At 50.7% G+C, this 22,290-nt stretch overlaps 1 protein-coding gene across 8 annotated transcripts; it reads right to left on the reverse strand.

Annotated features, from left to right (window-relative positions):
- Window positions 1–35: 35 nt before the first annotated feature.
- DCAF15 (DDB1 and CUL4 associated factor 15) lies at window positions 36–8,991 on the reverse strand. Of its 8 annotated transcripts, none has more exons than XM_068980129.1 (13): window positions 8,860–8,991; window positions 6,941–7,002; window positions 6,717–6,852; window positions 6,029–6,135; window positions 5,809–5,948; window positions 5,552–5,722; window positions 2,024–2,458; window positions 1,824–1,915; window positions 1,603–1,731; window positions 1,426–1,511; window positions 1,092–1,196; window positions 901–1,016; window positions 36–522 (listed from the first exon to the last, which is right to left on the reverse strand). In XM_068980129.1, the coding sequence occupies exons 1-13, from the start codon at window positions 8,989–8,991 to the stop codon at window positions 467–469; spliced, it is 1,767 nt and encodes a 588-aa protein (XP_068836230.1). In that variant the 3' UTR covers window positions 36–466. The 8 variants fall into 8 exon arrangements, with proteins under 8 accessions (XP_068836230.1, XP_068836231.1, XP_068836229.1 ...); XM_068980130.1 differs by having other exon boundaries at window positions 6,717–6,795; window positions 6,941–7,038; XM_068980128.1 differs by having other exon boundaries at window positions 1,603–1,725; window positions 6,941–7,038.
- Window positions 8,992–22,290: the final 13,299 nt, after the last annotated feature.

The raw sequence follows: 22,290 nt of genomic DNA on the forward strand, positions 1-22,290 counted from the left end.
TGTGAAGAGAACAACAGGGCCAGGAGGGGGAGGTGTGACAGCCACTAGGTTCTCCACCTCAGGTGGGGGAGACGGAGGGTGGTCGGGGCAGGGGTCTGGGATCCATCTGGCCTCCCTGGGCTGTGTGGGGGGCCATGTCCACACCTGTAACTGAGGAAAGGGGCGAACTCTCGAGGAACGAGCACCCGCACCCAGCTTAGAGTGAAGGCGGGCGCTCAAGGCAGGCGGGGCAGGGGGCTCTCTTCCCTCTGCCCCTTCCCCACTTAAATAGGCATAAATAAGAAGCGTCCAGACTCTCAGGCCACCAGGGGCTGCCCGGCCCAGCCCCCTTCCCGCAGCCTAACACTAGTGCCGGTCATCGCTTGGTCGGTTGGTTGGTTGGCCGGCCGGCCGGCGGCTACCAGGAAGGCGGCCAGCTCCCAGGCCGCGGAGGTAGTTGGAGTCAGTGTCCAGGGCGGCCGGGCCCTCACAGCACAATCCACGTGTATCGCTCGCTGTCTGCCAGAACTTTCAGTGAGCACCCTGCAGGGGAAGGTGGGGACAAGGCCTTGGAACCTCTCGCTGGCCCAGTCTGCAGGAGAGGCTTCTCTCTTTCCTTGACCTGAAGGCAGCCCAGAAGGCTCTAGCAAGGCAGGTGCAGGTTATCTCTGCCTCGGGCCTGCAGCCATTCAATTAATGGCTGCTGAATAAATGAATGAATGGTTGGGGGGCCGCCAGGTGCCACATCTGAGCTGGCACCCTGGCCCTGGCCTGGGCTGCCCTCGCCTTCACCCCCATGCCACTGCTCAGTCAACGAGCTCCTTCATTCAGCAACATTTGGCAATCAGCGCCCGCTCCAGGCCCCGCCCAGCCCCAGGACCAGGACCCCAGTCCCCAACTGTCGTCAGGGCAGCGCCCCACCTTTGTGCAGAGCCTCGTTGGTCATCCTGTTGACGTATCGGCCGCTGCTCTCAGGCACCAGCCACTTCATGACCATGTCCACACAGCTCTTGCGATATGAGCTCCAGACGCTGCCACTGAGGAAGAGGGTATGAGCGACTCTCCCAGCCCTGGGCCCAACCCAGCCCTGCCCCGCCTTGACCCTGCCTCACCTGGTCTGCCCTTTGACCTCAGTGAGGTCACCCACACTGACTGTCACGAAGATGCCTGTGTTGAGGTCCCATGCCACCTTGAGACTGGTGTGGTAGGTCTTTGGTCTACAGGAGGGAAAGCTGGTGAGCACAAGAGAAAGTGGGGGACTACAGGGTCCCTGAGCTTGAACCCAGGCTACCCTAAGGGGCTTTTACCTTTGGAACAATAATGGAATAGCCTATCCAAGCTTTGGGGAGTCAAGGGGAGTTTTATCATATGCCAGCTCCCCGCACTGAGCTATCGTGAGAGCAGGCCCTGCTGGGCAAGGGTGAGGGCGGGTCCATGCCCACTCACCGGAGCTGGCCTTCCTCGGTGGGGGATGGGAACGCCAGGAGCAGCAGGCCAATGTTGATGAGGACCTGGTTGGTTTCTGGGCAGACCTGGGGGACGGGGATTGGACGTGACAGCTACTGAGAGTGCCACCAAGACCAGGGGAGGCCCTGGACTGCCCTGCCCGACACCTGGACCCACCTCCAGGATGACAATGTCATAGTCGCTAAAGGAGCAGAACTGGTGACCCCAAGTGGCGTCATGGCGGATCACCTCGTTGATGACATACTCGAAGTCCAGTGTGAGCTGCTCGACTGTCAGGTACTGACCCTGTGGACAAGGGCAGGGGGAGAACTGCACCCACCACCATCCCAGGAGGTGCCCCAGGAGCTACCCTTGGCCTTCCCACCACCCACGCCCACCTGGACAGCGGCCTGCTCCCGCATGGGCCGCAGGTTGCGACCACGGAGATCAGTCACCACGAAGGGCAGGGAGATCTTGTCATCCTCGAACTCTGAGTGGGCAGGACAAGAGGGGAGGGATGGCGGTGGGAGGCCTAGAGGCTCTCAAGGCCAGCCTCCCATGCTTGGGGCCCTGCCCACCAGAGGGGCTTCCCGCTCACCATCCTCTGGCTCCGTCCCCTCACCGGATCCCAGCACGTAATAGAGCTTGGTGTAGTTGATGTATCCAGGCTCCGGGGCGGGCGCCTCTGCTGCAGGGGGGCTGTCCCGGGGCACCGCCTCCCCACCTGGGCCAAGGGGCTCAGAGGGCAGGCGGCAGCGGCTGCCTGAGGGCCCTGGGCAGGGGGGTGGCCGGACTTCCTCTGAGGTCCCACCCTTAGCCTCTTTGGCCCGGCGGAAGATGTCAGCCACAAACTCCTTGGCTTTGGCAATGGCGGGCGAGGGATCGGGGGTCCCAGAGGGCCAGGCTGGGGCCGCTTCAGGGCAGAGGCTGGGGAGAACAGGGAGCAACTCTGGGCTCCGGGGTCCAGGGGGGCTGGGAGGGGCCGGGGGGTAGGTGGTGTGGTCGTATAGGATCTGGCAGAAGCTGCTGTCTCCTGGAACATAAAAATAAAAAGTGAAGGAGGTAGAAGTCAATAGATGAGTTTAGGTCAGAACGCTCTCCTGACCTCCCTCATTACCCTGCGGGGGTGGCGGGGGTGGGGGGGGTGGCGTGGATCTTAGAAATCCAAGAGGAGGCCCTTCTAGAAGACTTACATATGCTGACATCAGTCCGAACCAACCAAAACGGAAAAAGGACTCACACACACACATGTTCATTCAAACCTTCCTCTTAAGCACCTGCCATATGCCCCATACTGAGGACACAGGAGCGAATAAGGCAAAATTCCCTGCCCTTGGGAGCTGACATGTACAGATAAAAGCAGTCATGTATGGATGTGAGAGTTGGACCATAAAGAAAGCTGAACGCCAAAAACCTGAAGATTTTGACCTGTGGTGCTAGAGAAGACTCCTCAGAGTCCCTTGGACTGCAAGGAGATCAAACCAGTCAATCCTAAAGGAAACCAGTCCTGAATATTCATTGGAAGGACTGATGCTGAAGCTGAAACTCCAATACTGTGGCCACCTGATTTGAAGAACTGACTCATTAGAAAAGACCCTGATGCTGGGAAAGATTAAAGGCAGAAAAAGAAGGGAATGACAGAGGATGAGATGGTTGGATGGCATCACCGACTCGACAGACATGAGTTTGAGCAAACTCTGGGAGTTGGTGATGGACAGGGAAGCCTGGCGTGCTGCAGTCCATGGGGTCACAAAGAGTTAGACACGACAGAGCGACTGAACCGAACTGGGGAGCTGAGAGTCTATGATGATGACAGAAGATAAAAGCTACATAAGGGCTTCCCTGGTGGCTCAGTGGTAAAGAATCCGCCTGCCAATGCAGGAGACGCAGGTTCTAGCTCTGATCTGGGACGATCCCACATGCCCAGGAGCAACCAAGGCTGCGCACTGAAACGGAACCTGTGCTCTCGAGCCATAGCTACTGAAGCCCACACACCTGGGGGCTCTGCTCTACAACAAGAGAAGCCGCCCCACGAGAGGCCCACGCACCACAACTACTGAAGCCCGCACACCTGGGGGCTCTGCTCTACAAGAGAAGCCGCCCCACGAGAGGCCCAGGCACCACAACTGGAGAGCAGTCCCCGCTCTCCGCAACTAGCGAGAAGCCCGCACGGCAGTGAAGACCCAGCACAGTCAAATACATAAGCCACAGAAGGCTGACAGTTTACCACACTGTCTTCTGTCCTTTTCAACTCAAGACAGACCAGCACAGGCACAGCCTGGCCGGATCCCAGGCCTCTCTGTGGCTCCACCTGACGGGGGCCAGATCTCCCTGTGGAGAATCTCAGTGTGGAGAACCCAATGCATCCGCTAAGGAGCACCACCACCGGGCCCTGGGCCCCCCTAGAAGCAGCCCTTGTAGAGGGGAGCTGTCCTTTCAGTTCAGAGACTCAGGGCCAAGGCTCAGAGGAACTTGTCCAAGGTCACACTGAGAAATAATACAAGTATGCCAACACAGTGCTGTCTGCCAGGGCGGTGGCACTTCCGGAGAGGAGGTGGATGAGTGGAAAATGTTCGCATCAAACTTCCCCTCTGTGTAAATACCCTCCTGGGGTGAGAGGAGTGTCGAATCCGCTGACAGTGCCCCTCACCTGGGCTGTGTGCACACGGCCACATCCTGTCCCGTGCGGTCCTTCCTAACAGGGTGGGGGCAGCTGACCCGTCCAGGCCTAGCTTGTTCGGGGATCATGGTTTGGCGAGAAGCAGAGCCTTGCCCACGCTGCTACAGGTGGCCAGGGCAGGGGTGGGAGGCCCTTGGAAGAGCTCAAGGACAAGGCACACTGCCCCTTGCTGGTCTGTGGGCTCAGTTATATATACATATATAACACACCCATGGCTTCCCAGTGACTCAGAGGCAAGAAATCCACCTGCCCAAGCAGGAGACCCAGGTTCAATCCCTGGGCTGGGAAGATCCCCTAGAGGAGGAAATGGCAACCCACTCCAGTATTCTTGCCTGGAGAATCCCCATGGACAGAGGAGCCTGGCGGGCCACAGTCCATGGGGTCATAGTTGTACATGACTGAAGCAACTGGGCAGACACACACGAGGATATATACAGAATCTTCTTATCACGTCCATCCCCTCCCTCCCCAAGGGGCAATCATTTTAAATGCAGGCAGTCGATGCCTTTTTTTGGCCATGCTACTCAGTGTGCAGGATCTTAGGTCCTCCCCAACCAGGGACTGAACCTGGGCCCTCACAGTGAAAATTCCTAACCACTGGACCCCCGGGACCACTGAAGTCCCAGTGGTCATCTTTATTGGACTGGGTTCTGGCATAACGGGAACACATTTTAAACTCATATATAAACAGCATCAGTAACAGGTTACAGATCTCCTTGTGTTTTTGCACATGAACATGTCTTTAAGGCACACTGTCCACAGACAGGCATGCTGGGGCACTCCCTGATGATCTGGGGGAGGTAACCACCCAGTCCTACCTTCCCAAATGCCAGGCGGGCCCCAGCTGCTGCCACTAAAGCCTGGGACACGCTTGGGCACAGGGCTGCTGCTGGGCCACAGGCACCCTCTCTGTTGCCATAAGGCCCTGGGAGAGCAGGAGCCCCCCGCTCCCATTCCCATTGTTAGCAACAGCCAAAACCAAGAGATGGCCCTCTATCCACTAACCACTCCCTTATGTTTTTAATCAGCCTTTCTCTTTTCGAATAGAAGGACGCACTGCACCGTCCGGTATGGTGGACATGTGACTATTTGAACTTGACATCACTAAAACTAAACAGCTCAGTTCCTTGGTCACATGAGCCACTGTCAAGTGGCTACTGGTGGCAGCTGTGGCAGATACCCCAGATATGGACCCTCTTAGCCCCATGGAAAGTTCCAGTAGGCAGTGCTGGGGCAGGGTCGGGGGGCAGGGTGGCTGCGTTTGGAGCCCACATTGCCACTTCCTGGACAAGGGACCTCACTTCTCTGGGGTCTCAGTCACCTCATCTGTGATGCGGGGTAGTGATGGCACCGACGTTAAGGGGCTGCTTGGCCAAGTAATTGGGTCACAGGGCCCCGAGGCTGGAAGCGCGTACGCAGGGCCTGTGGGCAGACCCGGGAGCCTACCTGCCGAGTGCACCGAGACGGCGCAGGCCACCAGAGAGTAGCTGGTGTTGAGCAGCACCACCTGGTCCTTCTTGAGCTGGAAGGCGGGCTGGAAAGTGGGGAAGGGGTAGACCACCTGGTACTTGGTGTGCAGCATGAAGCCATGCCGCAGACACTGCGCGCTCGGGTCACCTGCAGCGACACAGGCCACGCAGGCTCAGCCGTGGACGCGGGGCAGGGAAGCAGGCCGCCCGGCGCCCCAGGCCCCCAGCCCTCACCTGGGTGGGCGCGGCTGGCATCCCGGCAGGCGGCGCAGCGGCCCGGCGGCGGCACGGCCACGGTGCTGATGTAGATGTCCCGGTGGTTCTCGTCGCTCATCACCATCATGTTCATGAGCATGCCGTTGGCTGAGCGGGTGCTGGGGGCCGGCGGAGCCTCAGAGCCTGGCCTGGGCGCCCGCCCCCACCCACTCCCCACCACCCTATCCCCAAGTCTCACTTGAAGCCGAAGACAATGACCTTGGAGGCGTCACTGGGCCACTCGCACACGGTCAGGTACAGGTCACTGTAGATCTCCTCATCCTGGAAGAGCCGCACCTGGCGGACCTGAGCAGCAGGTTCTCATGGGGGTGGGGTCCAAGCGGGCCATGGCCAACCTGAGGCTGCACCGGCCGGCAGTCTCGGGCCAGGGAGCCCCAAGCAGCCTTCACCCCACACCCCGCTCTGCCATCCTGAGAACACACTGAGGAGGCGCATAAGAATTTCCCCTCACAGGTGGGGGACACAGGGAAGCCAGGCCTAGGACAGGACACAGCAGACCCGTCGGTTCCAAGCCTGACCCACCCTGAGACCGGTTCACCTCTCTGAACTCACGTGGAAACTGGGGTAACGGCACTCACCTCCTGGAGTGGGACATTCGAAGAGTCAAAGTCAGGGCTAAACCAGGCACGGCAGCCTGCTTGGTTCTAACAGACCTAATGGGTCCCTCCTGCCCTGAGCCGCCAGACCATAGGAAATCCTGCCATTTACCCACTTTGGGCTCTGAAGATGGCAATTTCCTACAGTTCGACCTAACACTTGGAGTCCTGACAACGGCCCTGCGGGTACACTATCTTCAATTTTTGGCCGTGGAACCTGAGGCTCAGAGTGGGGTCATGTGGTCAGAAAGGGAGGTGGCCTGGCCCTACCAGCTTGAGCTTGCTGTGCACATTGAACTCCCACCAGTACAGGTGGTAGATGTAGAAAGAGAAGTCGTCGTCCCCACTGCTGCTCGTGTAGGAGAGAACGTAACGGCCGCACTTGGAAAAGCCCAGGAAGATGTGTCTGTGGGGATGGCAGGGAGGGGCCAATGGCCAGGTCAGGGCCAGCCGACCGACCCACCCCGCCAACCCCTGCCTGGCCCCCGCCTCACCCTGCGTAGAGGAAGTCTTCATCCACAATGTTCTTGAGAGAGACGCAGACCCTGGGTGGCAGCTTCCGGAAGAGGCGAGGAGAGAGCTGCCCACTGATCTGGGGAAGGGGCAGCCAGGGCTCTTGAGACACCATGTGGTAGAAGCGGCCTGCAGCCCCCCCCACCCATTCCCCTCACCCAAGGCAGAGCAACACCTTTGGGGTCCAGCCCAGCCACACAGGCCTACTTCCTACCAACCATAACGGTTCAGGGTGGTCCAAGCTCTGGAAGGTGTGAATGGCTTGAGCCTATCTCTCCACCAGGGCCTCATGTCACCCTCCCAACTCCACAGCCTAAGGGTTCCTCTTGCCTGCGGTTTCCCTGGTGGCTCAGATGGTAAAGAATCTGCCTGCAAATGCAGGAGACGTAAGAGACATGGTTCGATCCCTGGGTTGGGAAGATCCCCTGGAGAAGGGAATGGCAACCCATTCCAGTATTCTTGCCTGGAGAATTCCATGGACAGAGAAGGCTGGCAGGCTATAGTCCATGGAGTCACAAAGAGTTGGACATGACTGAGTGACTGACATTTTCACACGTTCCTCTTCCCAGGCTATGAGGACTATCACTGGCATTGCTTCCCCCAGTCACCTCTGGCCCACGCTGGGCCACCTAGCTGTCTTCCTGAAGGCTACTTGAAGGCACAATGAGCTGTGGACATTGAGGATCACTAAGGAGGCTGAGATGGGGGCTTGACCAACTCCACTCACCTGTTCCCAACCCACCAGCCTATACAGGGGGTGCTTAGGTCCCTGGGTGTGGGGGGGTAAGCCTGACCAGTGACTGTCCATCTCCTGCCCGACTTCCCCTTCTCAATTAACAGCTGCCCTCCAACTGACTCCCTCATCCCAAAACTTCAAGGAAGGTTTTGGGTGGGGAGCAGGCCCAAGTTGAGCATTGAGGAATCAGGGCACCTCGGATGGATCCTGCTACCCAGTCTAATGGGGGAGATGCAGCCCAGCCCTCGAGGAGATCCCAGAGTGAAATAACCCTGTCAGCGAGGCTCAGGCTGACCGGGAGACACAGTCCCCGGCCACAGAGCTTCCAAGCTAAGGGCGGAGCCACAGCCCAAGCCAGGGAGCAATCAGGCTGAGGGTGGGGACTGTCCCTGCTCCAGAAGTTCTAGTCAAAAGGAGAAGACACAGCCCTGCCCTCACAGAGTTCCCAGCCTGATGAAGAAGACAGCACGACTCCCTGACCCACGGAGACACAGACCTGCCCCACTTGCTGCTGACCTGACAGCAGATTTACATGCTTGCCCTCCAAGAGCTGGCAACCCGACGGGGAAAAAGATTCCAGCACGCTGAGAGTTTAGTCTCATGGGGAGACAGAGCCTTGCTCAGGTAGCTGAAGATCAGGCCCTCTCCAGGGAGCTCCCTCTCATTCAATGGGGGAGGCAGTTACAGGAACTCCCAGCTCTCCTGTGGTCAGAGCTGGACAGAGAGAGGAACCCCAGGCGGAGGAATCCCAAAGCCGGTAGCAGAGACTGTGCCAAGGGGGCGGTAAGGCTCCATAACGGAGTGGCCGGGGGAGCAGGGTTTTGAAAAACGAGTCTGACCTTGCGTCTCCCCCTTTCTCCTCCCTCCTCCAGCGGCCTCTAAGGCCCCCTTCATCCAAGCCCGTCCTCGGGACCCCGCCCCCAGCCCCTCCATCCAAGCCCCCTCTCAGGGACCCCGCCCCCAACTCCCTCCATCCAAACTCCCGCCGCAGCCCCCCCAATCTAAGCTCTCTCCTCGGGGCCCCGCCCAACCCCCTTCCTCCAAGCCCCCTCCCATGGGGCTCCGCCCCCGACCCCTCACCCCGCGAACGCCCTCCCTCCCCGCCGCCTCCCTCGTCCCTCCTCCCTTCCCTCCGACGCGCTCCTCGGAGACTCCAGGCCTCACCTTGACCCGCTCCAGCTGCTTGAGGACGTGCTCCCGCCGCCGCCCCGCTGTCCGCTTTCCCCCGGCGCCCCCGGGGCCGCCGCCGCCGCTCCCAGCCCCGCTGTTCCGCTCCGATTTCGAGCTGGGCGCCATTTTCACCCCCTCCCTCCACTTCCGGAGCAACCGGCCTCTTCGCCCCACCCCCGCCGCCTCTTCATTGGCCGTTGCTCGACACTGCGGCCCGCCGGTTGGGTGAAAGCCCGCACTCTGGGCTTTTTCCCGCTACGCCTGTCCATCACTGCCACTTCGACCCTTGATTGGTAGAGACGGTACAGTCCCAGCGGCCCGTCGCCGTATTCCCGCCTTCCCGCAAGGACGCACCCGTCAGAGGCCCCGTTTGCGCCCCTCACTGAGATGACTTTGACCCAATAGGCAGAGGAACCTATCCGTCTCCAGGGGGTCACGCCCCCTTGTGGCTGGTGGGTTTCCATGGAGATCCAGGCGGTCCTGGCCTGTGGGCGGGGCGATGGGAGCCGGTGGTCCAGAAGGGTCATAATCCCCAGCCCAAGGATATCCCCGCCCAGTCCGGGTACAGCGGGACCTGGCAAACATCCTGGGGCCACCGGCCGGGCTGAGGAAAGGGTTACAAAATAAAAGGATGAAATTGATTAAAACATCTTTCAGGACTTCCCTGTCGGTCCAGTGGTTTCAGGACTTCCTCGTGACTTCAACTGCAGGAGGTATGGGTGCGGGTTCCATCCCTGGTCCAGGGACTAACTAAGATCCCACGGTGCAGAGGGGCGTGAGAAAAAAACAAATTCAGATGGACTGGTGGGCGGCCTGACCACATCATGATAATGGTAATAACAACAACGTTAATCACGTATATAGTACTTTATACTTAACCAGAAACAGTTCTGCACTTAGAATCCTATGTAGTAAGATCACTGTTATGCCCATTTTATAGATAATAGTAATAACAATTGTTTAATGTCAGATATGAGTATCATCTTCCTGTGCTTTAGCTTATTTAACTTTCAAAGCCATTTTGCAGATGGACCCTTTTATTATCTTCATTTTTAAAAGTGGTGAAACTGAGGCTTACAGTGTACTGCGCCTGAACAGCTGGCACATATACACCTCAGATGCGTGAGTGTTGTGACCATAATTAGAGAAGAATAGAATGGATCTGGCTTTCATATTCTTCCAACCTCTGTCTTCGTTTATTCAATAAATATTTACTGAGCACCTACTATGTTCAGTGAATAAGACAGGGCTTATTTATTTATGTGTATCAAGTCTTAGTTCCATCATGGGAGATCTTTTGTTGATTGCAGCACACAGACTCTCTAGTTGTGCTGCGTAGACTCCAGACTGCACGGGCTCAGTAGTTGCAGCTGGTAGACTTAGATGCTTCATGGCATGTGGGATTTTAGTTCCCCCACCAGAGATCAAACCAGTATCCCCTGCCTTTCAAGGCAGATTCTTAACCTCTGGACCACCAGGGAAGTCCCTAGGGACTCATTTTTAGAATAAAGAATGGAAAGGGAAAATGTAGTCTGGCAGTGAAGAAACTTGGCAGATAACACCTCAACCAAGTGATCAAGTTTATCATTATAATGATAAGTTGTGTGCATGTCATGGGCACTTGATGTGACGTGAGGACACTTGCACTTGTATTCTCTCCAAAACCCATAACCTCCATCTAATGAGGAAACATCAGGTGATTGTCCAAAATGGAGGGACAGGACTTTCTACAAAAGTCCTAACCAGTATATTTCAAAAGTGACAAGGTCATGAGAAAGCATGACCAAGAAACTGGCACGGTTTAAAGGAGTCTAAGAAGATGACCTTTATCGAGCCCATCTTTGCATGAAACGTTCCCTTGGTATCTCTAATTTTCTTGAAGAGATCTCTAGTCTTTCTCATTCTTTTGTTTTCCTCTATTTCTTTGCATTGATTGCTGAGGAAGGCTTTCTTATCTCTTCTTGCTATTCTTTGGAACTCTGCATTCAGATACTCATATCTTTCCTTTTCTCCTTCGCTTTTCACTTCTCTTCTTTTCACAGCTATTTGTAAGGCCTCCCCAGACAGCCACTTTGATTTTTTGCATTTCTTTTCCATGGGGATGGTCTTGATCCCTGTCTCCTGTACAATGTCATGAACCTCAGTCCATAGTTCATCAGGCACTCTATTTATCAGATCTAGTCCCTTAAATCTATTTCTCACTTCCACTGTATAATCATAAGGGATTTGATTTAGGTCATACCTGAATGGTCTAGTGGTTTTCCCTACTTTCTTCAATTTAAGTCTGAATTTGGCAATAAGGAGTTCATGATCTGAGCCACAGTCAGCTCCCAGTCTTGTTTTTGCTGACTGTATACAGCTTCTCCATCTTTGGCTGCAAAGAATATAATCAATCTGATTTCGGTGTTGACCATCTGGTGATGTCCATGTATAGAGTCTTCTCTTGTGTTGTTGGAAGAGGGTGTTTGCTATGACCAGTGCATTGTATTGGCAAAACTCTATTAATCTTTGCCCTGCTTCATTCCGTATTCCAAGGCCAAATTTCCCTGTTACCCCAGGTGTTTCTTGACTTCCTACTATTGCATTCCAGTCCCCTATAATGAGAAGGACATCTTTTTTGGGTGTTAGTTCTAAAAGGTCTTGTAGGTCTTCATAGGACTGTTCAACTTCAGCTTCTTCAGCATTACTGGTTGGGGCATAGACTTGGATTACTGTGATATTGAATGGTTTGCCTTGGAAACGAACACAGATCATTCTGTCGTTTTTGAGACTGCATCCAAGTACTGCATTGCGGACTCTTGTTGACCATGATGGCTACTCCATTTCTTCTAAGGGATTCCTTCCCGCAGTATATTAGAGATACCAAGGGAACATTTCATGCAAAGATGGGCTCGATAGAGAACAGAAATGGTATGGACCTAACAGAAGCAGAAGACATTAAGAAGAGGCGGCAAGAATACACAGAAGAACTGTACAAAAAAGATCTTCACGATCCGGATAATCACGATGGTGTGATCAGTCACCTAGAGCCAGATATCCTGGAATGTGAAGTCAAGTGGGCCTTAGAAAGCATCACTACGAACAAAGCTAGTGGAGGTGATGGAATTCCAGTTGATCTATTTCAAATCCTGAAAGATGATGCTGTGAAAGTGCTGCACTCAATATGCCAGCAAATTTGGAAAACTCAGCAGTGGCCACAGGATTGGAAAAGGTCAGTTTTCATTCCAATTCCAAAGAAAGGCAATGCCAAAGAATGCTCAAACTATCACACAACTGCACTCATCTCACATGCTAGTAAAGTAATGCTCAAAATTCTCCAAGACAGCCTTCAGCAATACATGAACTGTGAACTTCCTGATGTTCAAGCTGGTTTTAGAAAAGGCAGAGGAACCAGAGATCAAATTGCCAACATCCGCTGGATCATGGAAAAAGCAAGAGAGTTCCAGAAAAACATCTATTTCTGCTTTCTTGACTATGCCAAAGCCTTTGACTGTGTGGATCACAATAAACTGTGGAAAATTCTGAAAGAGATGGGAATACAAGACTGCCTGACCTGCTTCTTGAGAAACCTGTATGCAGGTCAGGAAGCAACAGTTAGAACTGGACATGGAACAACAGACTGGTTCCAAATAGGAAAAGGAGTATGTCAAGGCTGTATATTGTCACCCTGCTTATTTAACTTATATGCAGACTACATCATGAGAAACACTGGGCTGGAAGGAGCACAAGCTGGAATCAAGATTGCCGGGAGAAATATCAATCACCTCAGATATGCAGATGACACCACCCTTATGGCAGAAAGTGAAGAGGAACTGAGGAGCTAAAAAGCCTCTTGATGAAAGTGAAAGAAGAGAGTGAAAAAGTTGGCTTAAAGCTCAACATTCAGAAAATGAAGATGATGGCATCCGGTCCCATCGCTTCATGGGAAATAGACGGGAAAAGAGTGGAAACAGTGTCAGACTTTATTTTGGGGGGCTCCAAAATCACTGCAGATGGTGATTGCAGCCATGAAATTAAAAGATACTTACTCCTTGGAAGTAAAGTTATGAACAACCTAGATAGCATATTCAAAAGCAGAGACGTTACTTTGCCAACAAAGGTCTGTCTAGTCAAGGCTATGGTTTTTTCAGTAGTCATGTACGGATGTGAGAGTTGGACTGTGAAAAAAGCCGAGCGCCGAAGAATTGATGCTTTTGAGTTGTGGTGTTGGAGAAGACTCTTGAGAGTCCCTTGGACTGCAGAGAGATCCAACCAGTGCATTCTAAAGGAGATCAGTCCTGCGTGTTCCTTGGAAGGAATAATGCTAAAGCTGAAACTCCAATACTTTAGCCACCTCATGCGAAGAATTGACTCATTGGAAAAGACTCTGATGCTGGGAGGGATTGGGGGCAGGAGGAGAAGGGGACGACAGAGGATGAGATGGCTGGATGGCATCACCAACTCGATGGACGTGAGTTTGAGTGGACTCCGGGAGTTGGTGATGGACAGGGAGGCCACGTGCTGCGATTCATGGGGTTGCAAAGAGTCGGACACGACTGAGCGATTGAACTGAACTGAACTGAGCTGAAGAAGAAGAAGTGATAACCAAATGAAATGTTAGGTGTGATCCTGAACAGAAAAGGACATCAGAGTAAAACCTGGGGAAACTGACATTGTCTGTAGTTTAGTAAGTAGTCTTCACTTCAGTTCAGTTCAGTTGCTCAGTCGTGTCCGACTCTTTGCGACCCCATGAATCGCAGCACGCCAGGCCTCCCTGTCCATTACCAACTCCCAGAGTTCACTCAGACTCACGTCCATCGAGTCAGTGATGCCATCCAGCCATCTCATTGTCTGTCGTCCCCTTCTCCTCCTGCCCCCAATCCCTTCCAGCTTCAGAGTCTTTTCCAGTGAGTCAACTCTTTGCATGAAGTGGCCAATGTACTGGAGTTTCAGCTATAGCATCATTCCTTCCAAAGAAATCCCAGGGCTGATCTCCTTTAGGATGGACTGGTTGGATCTCCTTGCAGTCCAGGGGACTCTCAAGAGTCTTCTCCAACACAACTCAAAAGCATCAATTCTTCGGTGCTCAGCTTTCTTCACAGTCCAACTCTCACATCCATACATGACCACAGGAAAAACCATAGCCTTGACTAGATGGACCTTAGTTGGCAAAGTAACGTCTCTGCTTTTGATATACTATCTAGGTTGGTCATAACTTTTCTTCCAAGGAGTAAGCGTCTTTTGATTTCATGGCTGCAATCACCATCTGCAGTGATTTTGGAGCCCCCCAGAAAATAAAGTCTGACACTGTTTCCCCATCTATTTCCCATGAAGTGATGGGACCAGATGCCATGATCTTCGTTTTTCTGAATGTTGAGCTTTAGGCCAACTTCTTCACTCTCCTCTTTCACTTTCATCAAGAGGCTTTTTAGTTCCTCTTCACTTTCTGCCATAAGGGTGATGTCATCTGCGTATCTGAGGTTATTGATATTTCTTCTGGCAATCTTGACTCCAGCTTGTGCTTCTGCCAGCCCAGTGTTCGTCATGATGTACTCTGCATAGAAGTTAAATAAGCAGGGTGACAATATACAGCCTTGACGTACTCCTTTTCCTATTTGGAACCAGTCTGTTGTTCCATGTCCAGTTCTAACTGTTGCTTCCTGACCTGCATACAGGTTTCTCAAGAGGCAGGTCAGGTGGTCTGGTATTCCCATCTCTTTCAGAATTTTCCACAGTTTATTGTGATCCACACAGTCAAAGGCTTTGGCATAGTCAAGAAAGCAGAAATAGATGTTTTTCTGGAACTCTCTTGCTTTTTCCATGATCCAGCGGATGTTGGCAATTTGATCTCTGGTTCCTCTGCCTTTTCTAAAACCAGCTTGAACATCAGGAAGTTCACAGTTCATGTATTGCTGAAGGCTGTCTTGGAGAATTTTGAGCATTACTTTACTAGCATGTGAGATGAATGCAGTTGTGCGGTAGTTTGAGCATTCTTTTGGATTGCCTTTCTTTGGAATTGGAATGAAAACTGACCTTTTCCAGTCCTGTGGCCACTGCTGAGTTTTCCAAATTTGCTTAACATTAGTTAATCTCTTAGTTGTGACAAATATGCCTGGTTAGGCAGTATATTAACATTCAGGGCAGTTGGGCAGAGGGTAGACAAGAATTCTTTGTACCAACCACCTTTGCAAATTATAGTCTGGTCAAGTTGCTATAGCAAAAATACTACAGACTGGGTGGGTTTGCAACACTTATTTCTCACAGTCCTGGAGTCTGGGAAATCCAAGATCTAGGTTCTGGCAGATCTGGTATTTGGTGAGGGCCCACTTCCTTTATTGTGGACAGCATCTCCTTGCTGTACCCTCATATGGCAGAGAGAGAGACATAGAGATAGAAACAGAGATAGGAAGGAGGGAGGAAGAGAGAGGCAGAGAGCTCGAAAGTTCCCTTATAAGGGCACTATGTGCTGTGCAGTACTAAGTAGCTTCACTTGTGTGCGACTCTTTGCTACCCTATGAACTCTAGTCCGCCAGGCCCCTCTGTCCATGGGATTCTCCAGGGTAGAATACTGGAGGTGGTTGCCATGCCCTCCTCCAGAAAATTTTCCTGAACCAGGGATCAAACTTACATCTCTTACGTCTCCTGTATTGTCAAGCAGGTTCTTTACCTATAAGGGCATTAATCCCATTCATAAAGGCTCCACCTGCCTGACCTAATTATTTCCCAAAGACCCCCATCTCCTAATACCATCAAACTGGGGTTTAGGGCTTCAACCTTTGAATTTCAGGGGGACCCAAGCACAGCCTATAGGACAAGTTGTCTGCAAATCAAAAAGTATTCCAAAATAAAATGTTTTTTAAGAGTTGGGGGGGGGGCGTCATTGCTGTGTGGACGATAGTTTAGGGGATTAAGTGCAAGAATGGCCTAAGAGAGGCTAGAGAGGGAGGTGATAGTGCCTGGAATTCAGATAAGAGCAGTAGAAAGTGAAAAGTGATCATATGCAAAGGTCATATTGGGATGGAGGCAAGAAAGGAAGACAGTGACCTCCTTCAGCAGGATGAAGGAAACCAGACAGGAGTCCCCCTCATCCCCTTTCCAGAGCCCCACTTACCCCAGTGGAAGAGATCTTGTATCAGTTATCCATTGTTGTATAATAAACACCACCAAACCCAGTGGTGTGAAATTACAATAATTGTTTAACCATTTTTTAAAATATATTTATGTATTTATTTGACTGGGTCAGGTCTTGGTTGTGGCACGCAGCCTCTTCATTGCTACATCATGCAGGGGCTTTCTTTGCAGTACACGGACTGTCTAACTGTGGCATGTGAGCTCCAGAGCACGTGGGCTTCAGTAGTTGTGGCACGCAGCCTTAGTCGCTCCACAGCATGTGGGATCTTAGTTCCCTAACCAGGCATTGAAGTCGCATCCCTTGCATTGCAAGGTGGACTCATATATACATATCTCTGTTCATATGCAGGCTGTTCTCTAGTTGTGGCAAGTGGGAGCTGCTCTCTAGTTGTAATGCATGGGCTTCTCATCACGGTGGCTTCTCTTGTTGTTGAGCACAGGTTCTAAGGGGAGAGGGCTTCAGTAGTTGCGGCGGAAGAGCTTAGTAGTTGCAGTTCTTGGGATCAAGAGCACTGACTCAACAATAGTTGTGGTTGCACAAGCTTGGTTGCTCCAAGGCCCATGGAATCCTCCCAGGCCAGGGATGGAAGCCGTGTCTCCTGCATTACATGGCAGGTTCTTAACTACTAGACCACCAGGGAAGTCCCAGTCATTTAGCATTACTATCTCTTACAATCCTAAGAGTTGGCCTGATTCAGCTGGGCAGTTCTTACTTGAATTCTTTCGTGCTTTCCATTCAGATGATGTGCTGAGGTTGGCGTCAACTTAGCACATACATATGCCCTGTACAAAAATTAAAATGTTGTCAATATCACTGACAATCCCATTCTGTTTATTCCCTGTCAAGGTAACAACATCCTAGAATTTTGTCCTACCATTCTCATTATGTTTTATCCCTAAAGAACACAGTGTTTATTTTGCCTGCTTTGTACTTTTATACAAATGAATTCATAATGGTGGGCCTCTCTTATGATTTGCTTTTTTCGCTCAGCGATACGCTCCTGTGATTCATCCATATTGTCTGTAGTTGGAGGTGTGTTTGTTTTCACTGTGCTAAGTTGCTTCAGTCATGTCTAACTCTTTGTGACCCCATAGACTATAGCCCACCAGGCTCTCTGTCTATGGGAGTATCCAGACAAGAATACTGGAGTGGGGTGCCATTTCTTTCTCCAGAGGATCTTCCCAACCCAGGGATTAAACCTGTGTCTCTTATGTGTCCTGCGTCGGCAGGCGGGTTCTTCACCATTAGCACCAGCCACTTGGGAAGCCCTTGTTTTCACTACCATGTAGCGAATGCACCGTAGTTCTCCATTGTCCTGTCAGTAGACAGTGCGGCTGTTTCCAGTTTGAGGAAACATGATCAATGCTTGATCATCAAAGCATGATCAGTGCTTCTCTGAGCCCTCTTGTACATATCTCCCAGAGAACCTGTGCAAGAGTTTATCTGAGGTCATACATTGGAGCGGAATTGCTGGTATGTGTCAAATTGTTATTCCAAAGTGGTTGTATCCATCTACACCCGTAACAACAATGTGTGAGCATTCCAGTTGCTCCACATCCTTACCAACTCTTGACATTGTCAGACTGCTTCACGTGTGTCCTTTACCAGGTAAGAAACACAGCAGTCTGGTGTCATTGATCCATGCTGGGAGCACCCCAGCCAAGAAAGGTATCCATATTCTAGTTGAAAAAAGAGATGTAACCTCCCCTGGGAAGCCTCCTGCCCGAAGCTTGGTACCCTCTCTGTGTCTCCTTCTCCCAACACGGCAGTGTTATAGCTTCCAGGGACTTGTGGTTGACACATGCTTAAGATATGCAGATTCTACTGTATATGTAGACCCACAGAAAGATGTGGTAGGTTCTGAGTAGGGGTCCATCTGTTGGGGCCGAGACAAGCATGGGATCGAAAGGATACAAGATGACCTTAGGAAGCCACTGTTGGGAATTCCCTGGAGGTCCAGTGGTTAAGAACTACCTTCTAATGCAGGGGACTCGGGTTCAACTCCTGATCAGGGAACTAAGAGTCCACATGCCGCTGAGCAGCTAAGCCCGCACGCTACAACTGCTGAGCGTGCTCACTCTAGAGCCCGTGCTGCACAGCTAGAGAAGCCCCCTCACACTGCAACTAGAGAAAGCCTGTGTGCCACAGTGAAGACCCAGTGCAGCCTCCCACCTTAAAAGAAGTCACTATAATTTACTGTGACCAAACCTGTATATGAACTGTTTATTTTTAATAAATATGAACAATTCATGTGCATATTGCATACAGTTCAGTTCAGTCACTCAGTCGTGTCCAGCTCTTCACGACACCATGGACCACAGCACGCCAGGCCTCCCTGTCCATCACCAACTCCCGGAGTTCACTCAAACTCAGTTCCATTGAGTCAGTGATCCCATCCAACCATCTCATCCTCTGTCGTCCCCTTCTTCTCCTGCCCTCAATCTTGCCCAGCATCAGGGTCTTTTCAAATGAGTCAGCTCTTCGCATCAGGTGGCCAAAGTACTGGAGTTTCAGCTTCAGCATCAGTCCTTCCAATGAACACTCAGGGTTGATCTCCTTTAGGATGGACTGGTGGGATCTCCTTACAGTCCAAGGAACTCTCAAGAGTCTTCTCCAACACCACAGTTCAAAGTATCAGTTCTTCAGTGCTTAGCTTTCTTTATGGTTCTACTCTCACATCCATACATGACCACTGGAAAAACCATAGCCTTGATGAGACAGACCTTTGTTGGCAAAGTAATGTCTCTGCTTTTTAATATTTTGTCCAGGTTGGTCATAACTTTCCTTCCAAGGAGTAAGCATCTTTTAATTTCATGGCTGCAATCACCATCTGCAGTGGTTTTGGACCCCAGAAAAATAAAGTCTGACACTGTTTCCACTGTTTCCCCGTCTATTTGCCATGAAGTGATGGGACTGGATTCCGTGATCTTAGTTTTTTGTATGTTGAGCTTTAAGCCAACTTTTTCACTCTCCTCTTTCAGTTTCATCAAGAGGCTTTTTAGTTCCTCTTCACTTTCTGCCATAAGGGTGGTGTCATCTGCATATCTGAGGTTATTGATATTTCTTCTGGCAATCTTGATTCCAGCTTGTGCTTCTTCCAGCCCAGCATTTTTCATGATGTACTCTTCATATAAATTAAATAAGCAGGGTGATGATATACAGTCTTGACATACTCCTTTTCCTATTTGGAACCAGTCTGTTGTTCCATGTCCAGTTCTAACTGTTGCTTCCTGACCTGCATACAGGTTTCTCAAGAGGCAGGTCAGGTGGTCTGGTATTCCCATCTCTTTCAGAATTTTCCACAGTTTATTGTGATCCACACAGTCAAAGGCTTTGGCATAGTCAAGAAAGCAGAAATAGATGTTTTTCTGGAACTCTCTTGCTTTTTCCATGATCCAGCGGATGTTGGCCATTTGATCTCTGGTTCCTCTGCTTTTTCTAAAACCAGCTTGAACATCTGGAAGTTCATGGTTCATGTATTGTTGAAGCCTGTCTTGGAGAATTTTGAGCATTACTTTACTAGCGTGTGAGGTGAGTGCAATTGTGCGGTAGTTTGAGCATTCTTTGGCATTGCCTTTCCTGGGGATTGGAATGAAAACTGACCTTTTCCAGTCCTGTGGCCACTGCTGAGTCTTCCAAATTTGCTGGCATATTGAGTGCAGCACTTTCACAGCATCATCTTTTAGGATTTGAAATAGCTTAACTGGAATTCCATCACCTCCACTAGCTTTGTTCGTAGTGATGCTTCCTAAGGCTTGCTTCTGTTAGGTCCATACATTTCCATCCTTTATTGTGCCCATCTTTGCATGAAGTGTTCCCTTGGTATTTCTAATTTTCTTGAAGAGATCTCTAGTGTTTTCCATTCTATTGTTTTCCTCTATTTCTTTGCACTGATCACTGAGGAAGGCTTTCTTATCTCTCCTTGCTATTCTTTGGAACTCTGCATTCAAATATGTATATCTTTCCTTTTCTCCTTTGCCTTTAGCTTCTCTTCTTTCTCAGCTATTTGGAAGATATCCTCAGACAACCATTTTGCCTTTTTGCATTTCTTTTTCTTGGGGATAATCTTGATCCCTGTCTCCTCTAGAGTGTCATGACCCTCCGTCTAGTTCTTCAGGCACTCTCTCAGGTCTAACCCCTTGAATCTATTTGTCACTTCTGCTGTATAATCGTAAGGGATTTGATTTAGGTTACACCTGAATGATCTAGTGGTTTTCCCTACTTTCTTCAATTTAAGTCTGAATTTGACAATAAGGAGTTCATAATCTGAGCCACAGTCAGCTCCTGGTCTTGTTTTTGCTGACTGTATAGAGCTTCTCCATCTTTGGCTGCAAAGATAATCAATCTGATTTCTGTATTGACCATCTGGTGATGTCCATGTGTAGAGTTTTGTGTTGTGGGAAGAGGGTGTTTGCTATGAGCAGGGTGTCCTATTGGCAAAACTCTGTTAGCCTTTGCCCTGCTTCATTTTGTACTCCAAGGCCAAATTTGTTACTCCAGGTGTCTCTTGACTTCCTACGTTTGCATTCCAGTCCCCTATCATGAGAAGGACATCTTTTTTGGGTGTTAGTTCTAGAAGGTCTTATAGGTCTTCATAGAACCGTTCACTTAAAGCTTTTCCAGTCTCTTCTCCAGCATTACTGATTGGGGGCATAGACTCGGATTACTGTGATATTGAATGGTCACATAGACCATTCTGTTTCATAGATATGTTTATTTGCATCATATTTTAGACTCCACATTTAAGTGATATCATATGCTATTTGTCTTTCTCTTTCTGGCGTATTTCACTTAGTGTAATAATCTCCAGTTTCAGAAATGAGTTCTGATTCATATATGTTTGCCATATTTTCATTTTTATTATATGCCATACATACCTCAATCAAACTTTTAAGATGCACTGACGTTATTTGGAGAAGAAAATACTCCAGTATTCTTGCCTGAAGAATCCTATGGTCAGAGCAGCCTGGCGGACTACAGCCCATGGGTTCGCAAGGCGTCGGACACGACTGAAGCGACTCAGCATGACTTTATTATTTACTTTGGGCTGCGCTGGGTCTTCAGGCTGCACGGGCTCTCCTCCGGCTGTGGCAAGCAGAGCTGCTCTCTCGGTGCCGTGCAGGGGCTTCTCACTGCTGGGGCTTCTCTTGTGGAGTACAGGCTCTAGGCGCTTGGGCTTCAGCAGTTGCAGCTCCCGGGCTCTAGAGCACAGGCCCAGTAGCTGTGTCACAGGGCTTAGTTGCTCAGCAGCCTGCGGGATCTTCCTGGACCAGGGACTGAACCCATGTCTCCTGCATTGGAAAGCAGATTCTTTATCACCGAGCCACCAGGGAAGCCTTCAGTCACGTTTTTTATTCAACAGATATACGAGTATGTAACGTGGCAAGGCCCAGCTCTCCTCTCAGCCCCAGCCACCCAGTTCTCCCCTCTGAGACAACCAGCTCAGGAAAATATTTCATTTATGAAAATGACTGTGATTGTTAGCCTCACTCTGCAACTTTTTTGTCTTCATGTTAGCTCTCCTCACGCTAATCCATGTAGTGGTTTGAATGGTGACCCACAAACAGATGTGCTGACATCCTAACCCCGGAACATGTGACCATGACTTTATGGTGGAAAAAAAAAAAGGAGAGAGAGAGAGATGTAATTAAATTAAGGATCTTGAGGTTATCCTGGATTAGCCCTAAATCCAGTGACCAGTGTCCTTAAAAGAGACAGAAGAGGAGACGCATAGACAGACACACACAAATAGAGAGGAAAAGGCCACGTGGAAACCAAGGCAGGGACTTGGGAGACAGAGCTAGAAACACTGGGAATGGCAAAGATTGCCAGAAACCACTGGAGACTGGAAGAGAGACAAACAAGTAGTTTCCAAAACGAACCAAGCCTGCCAACACCTTGACTTCGGACTTCTAGCCTCCCCAAGTCCAAATAAATAATCTGGACTTCTGAAATGAATCCGTTGCTGCTGTTTAAAGCCATCCAGTGTGTGATCCTTGGTTACAACAGCCCCAGGGGGAAATGAATAACGTATGTGTAGATAAAGCCTGCGGGGGATCCAAGATCTGTTTGCCTATTATTTCAGTAGGAGACTTTTTATCTATTCCCCTCTCTTTTTCTATTTATGCGTTTATGGCTGTGCTAGGTCTCTGATGCTGTGAGTGGGCTTTCTCTGAGTGCGGCAAGCAGGGGGACCTCTCTCTAGATGCGGGGCTCGGGCTTCACATGGTGCCGCAGTAAAGAATCTGCCTACTAGTACAGGAGTCACGGGAAACACAGGTTTGATTCCTGGGTCAGGAAAACCCCCTGGAGAA

Source organism: Capricornis sumatraensis, chromosome 9 (genome assembly GCF_032405125.1).
Source record: "Capricornis sumatraensis isolate serow.1 chromosome 9, serow.2, whole genome shotgun sequence".
Classification (NCBI taxonomy): Eukaryota; Metazoa; Chordata; class Mammalia; order Artiodactyla; family Bovidae; genus Capricornis; species Capricornis sumatraensis.

Coding starts and splice junctions, on each gene's coding strand:
- DCAF15 (XM_068980126.1), bottom strand. CDS start 8,991: ATGGCGCCCAGCTCGAAATCGGAGCGGAACAGCGGGGCTGGGAGCGGC. Junction 5,723..5,808: donor TGCCAGCCGCGCCCACCCAG/GTGAGGGCTGGG, acceptor GTGTCGCTGCAG/GTGACCCGAGCGCGCAGTGT. Junction 1,197..1,425: donor ACCGAGGAAGGCCAGCTCCG/GTGAGTGGGCAT, acceptor TCCCTCCTGTAG/ACCAAAGACCTACCACACCA.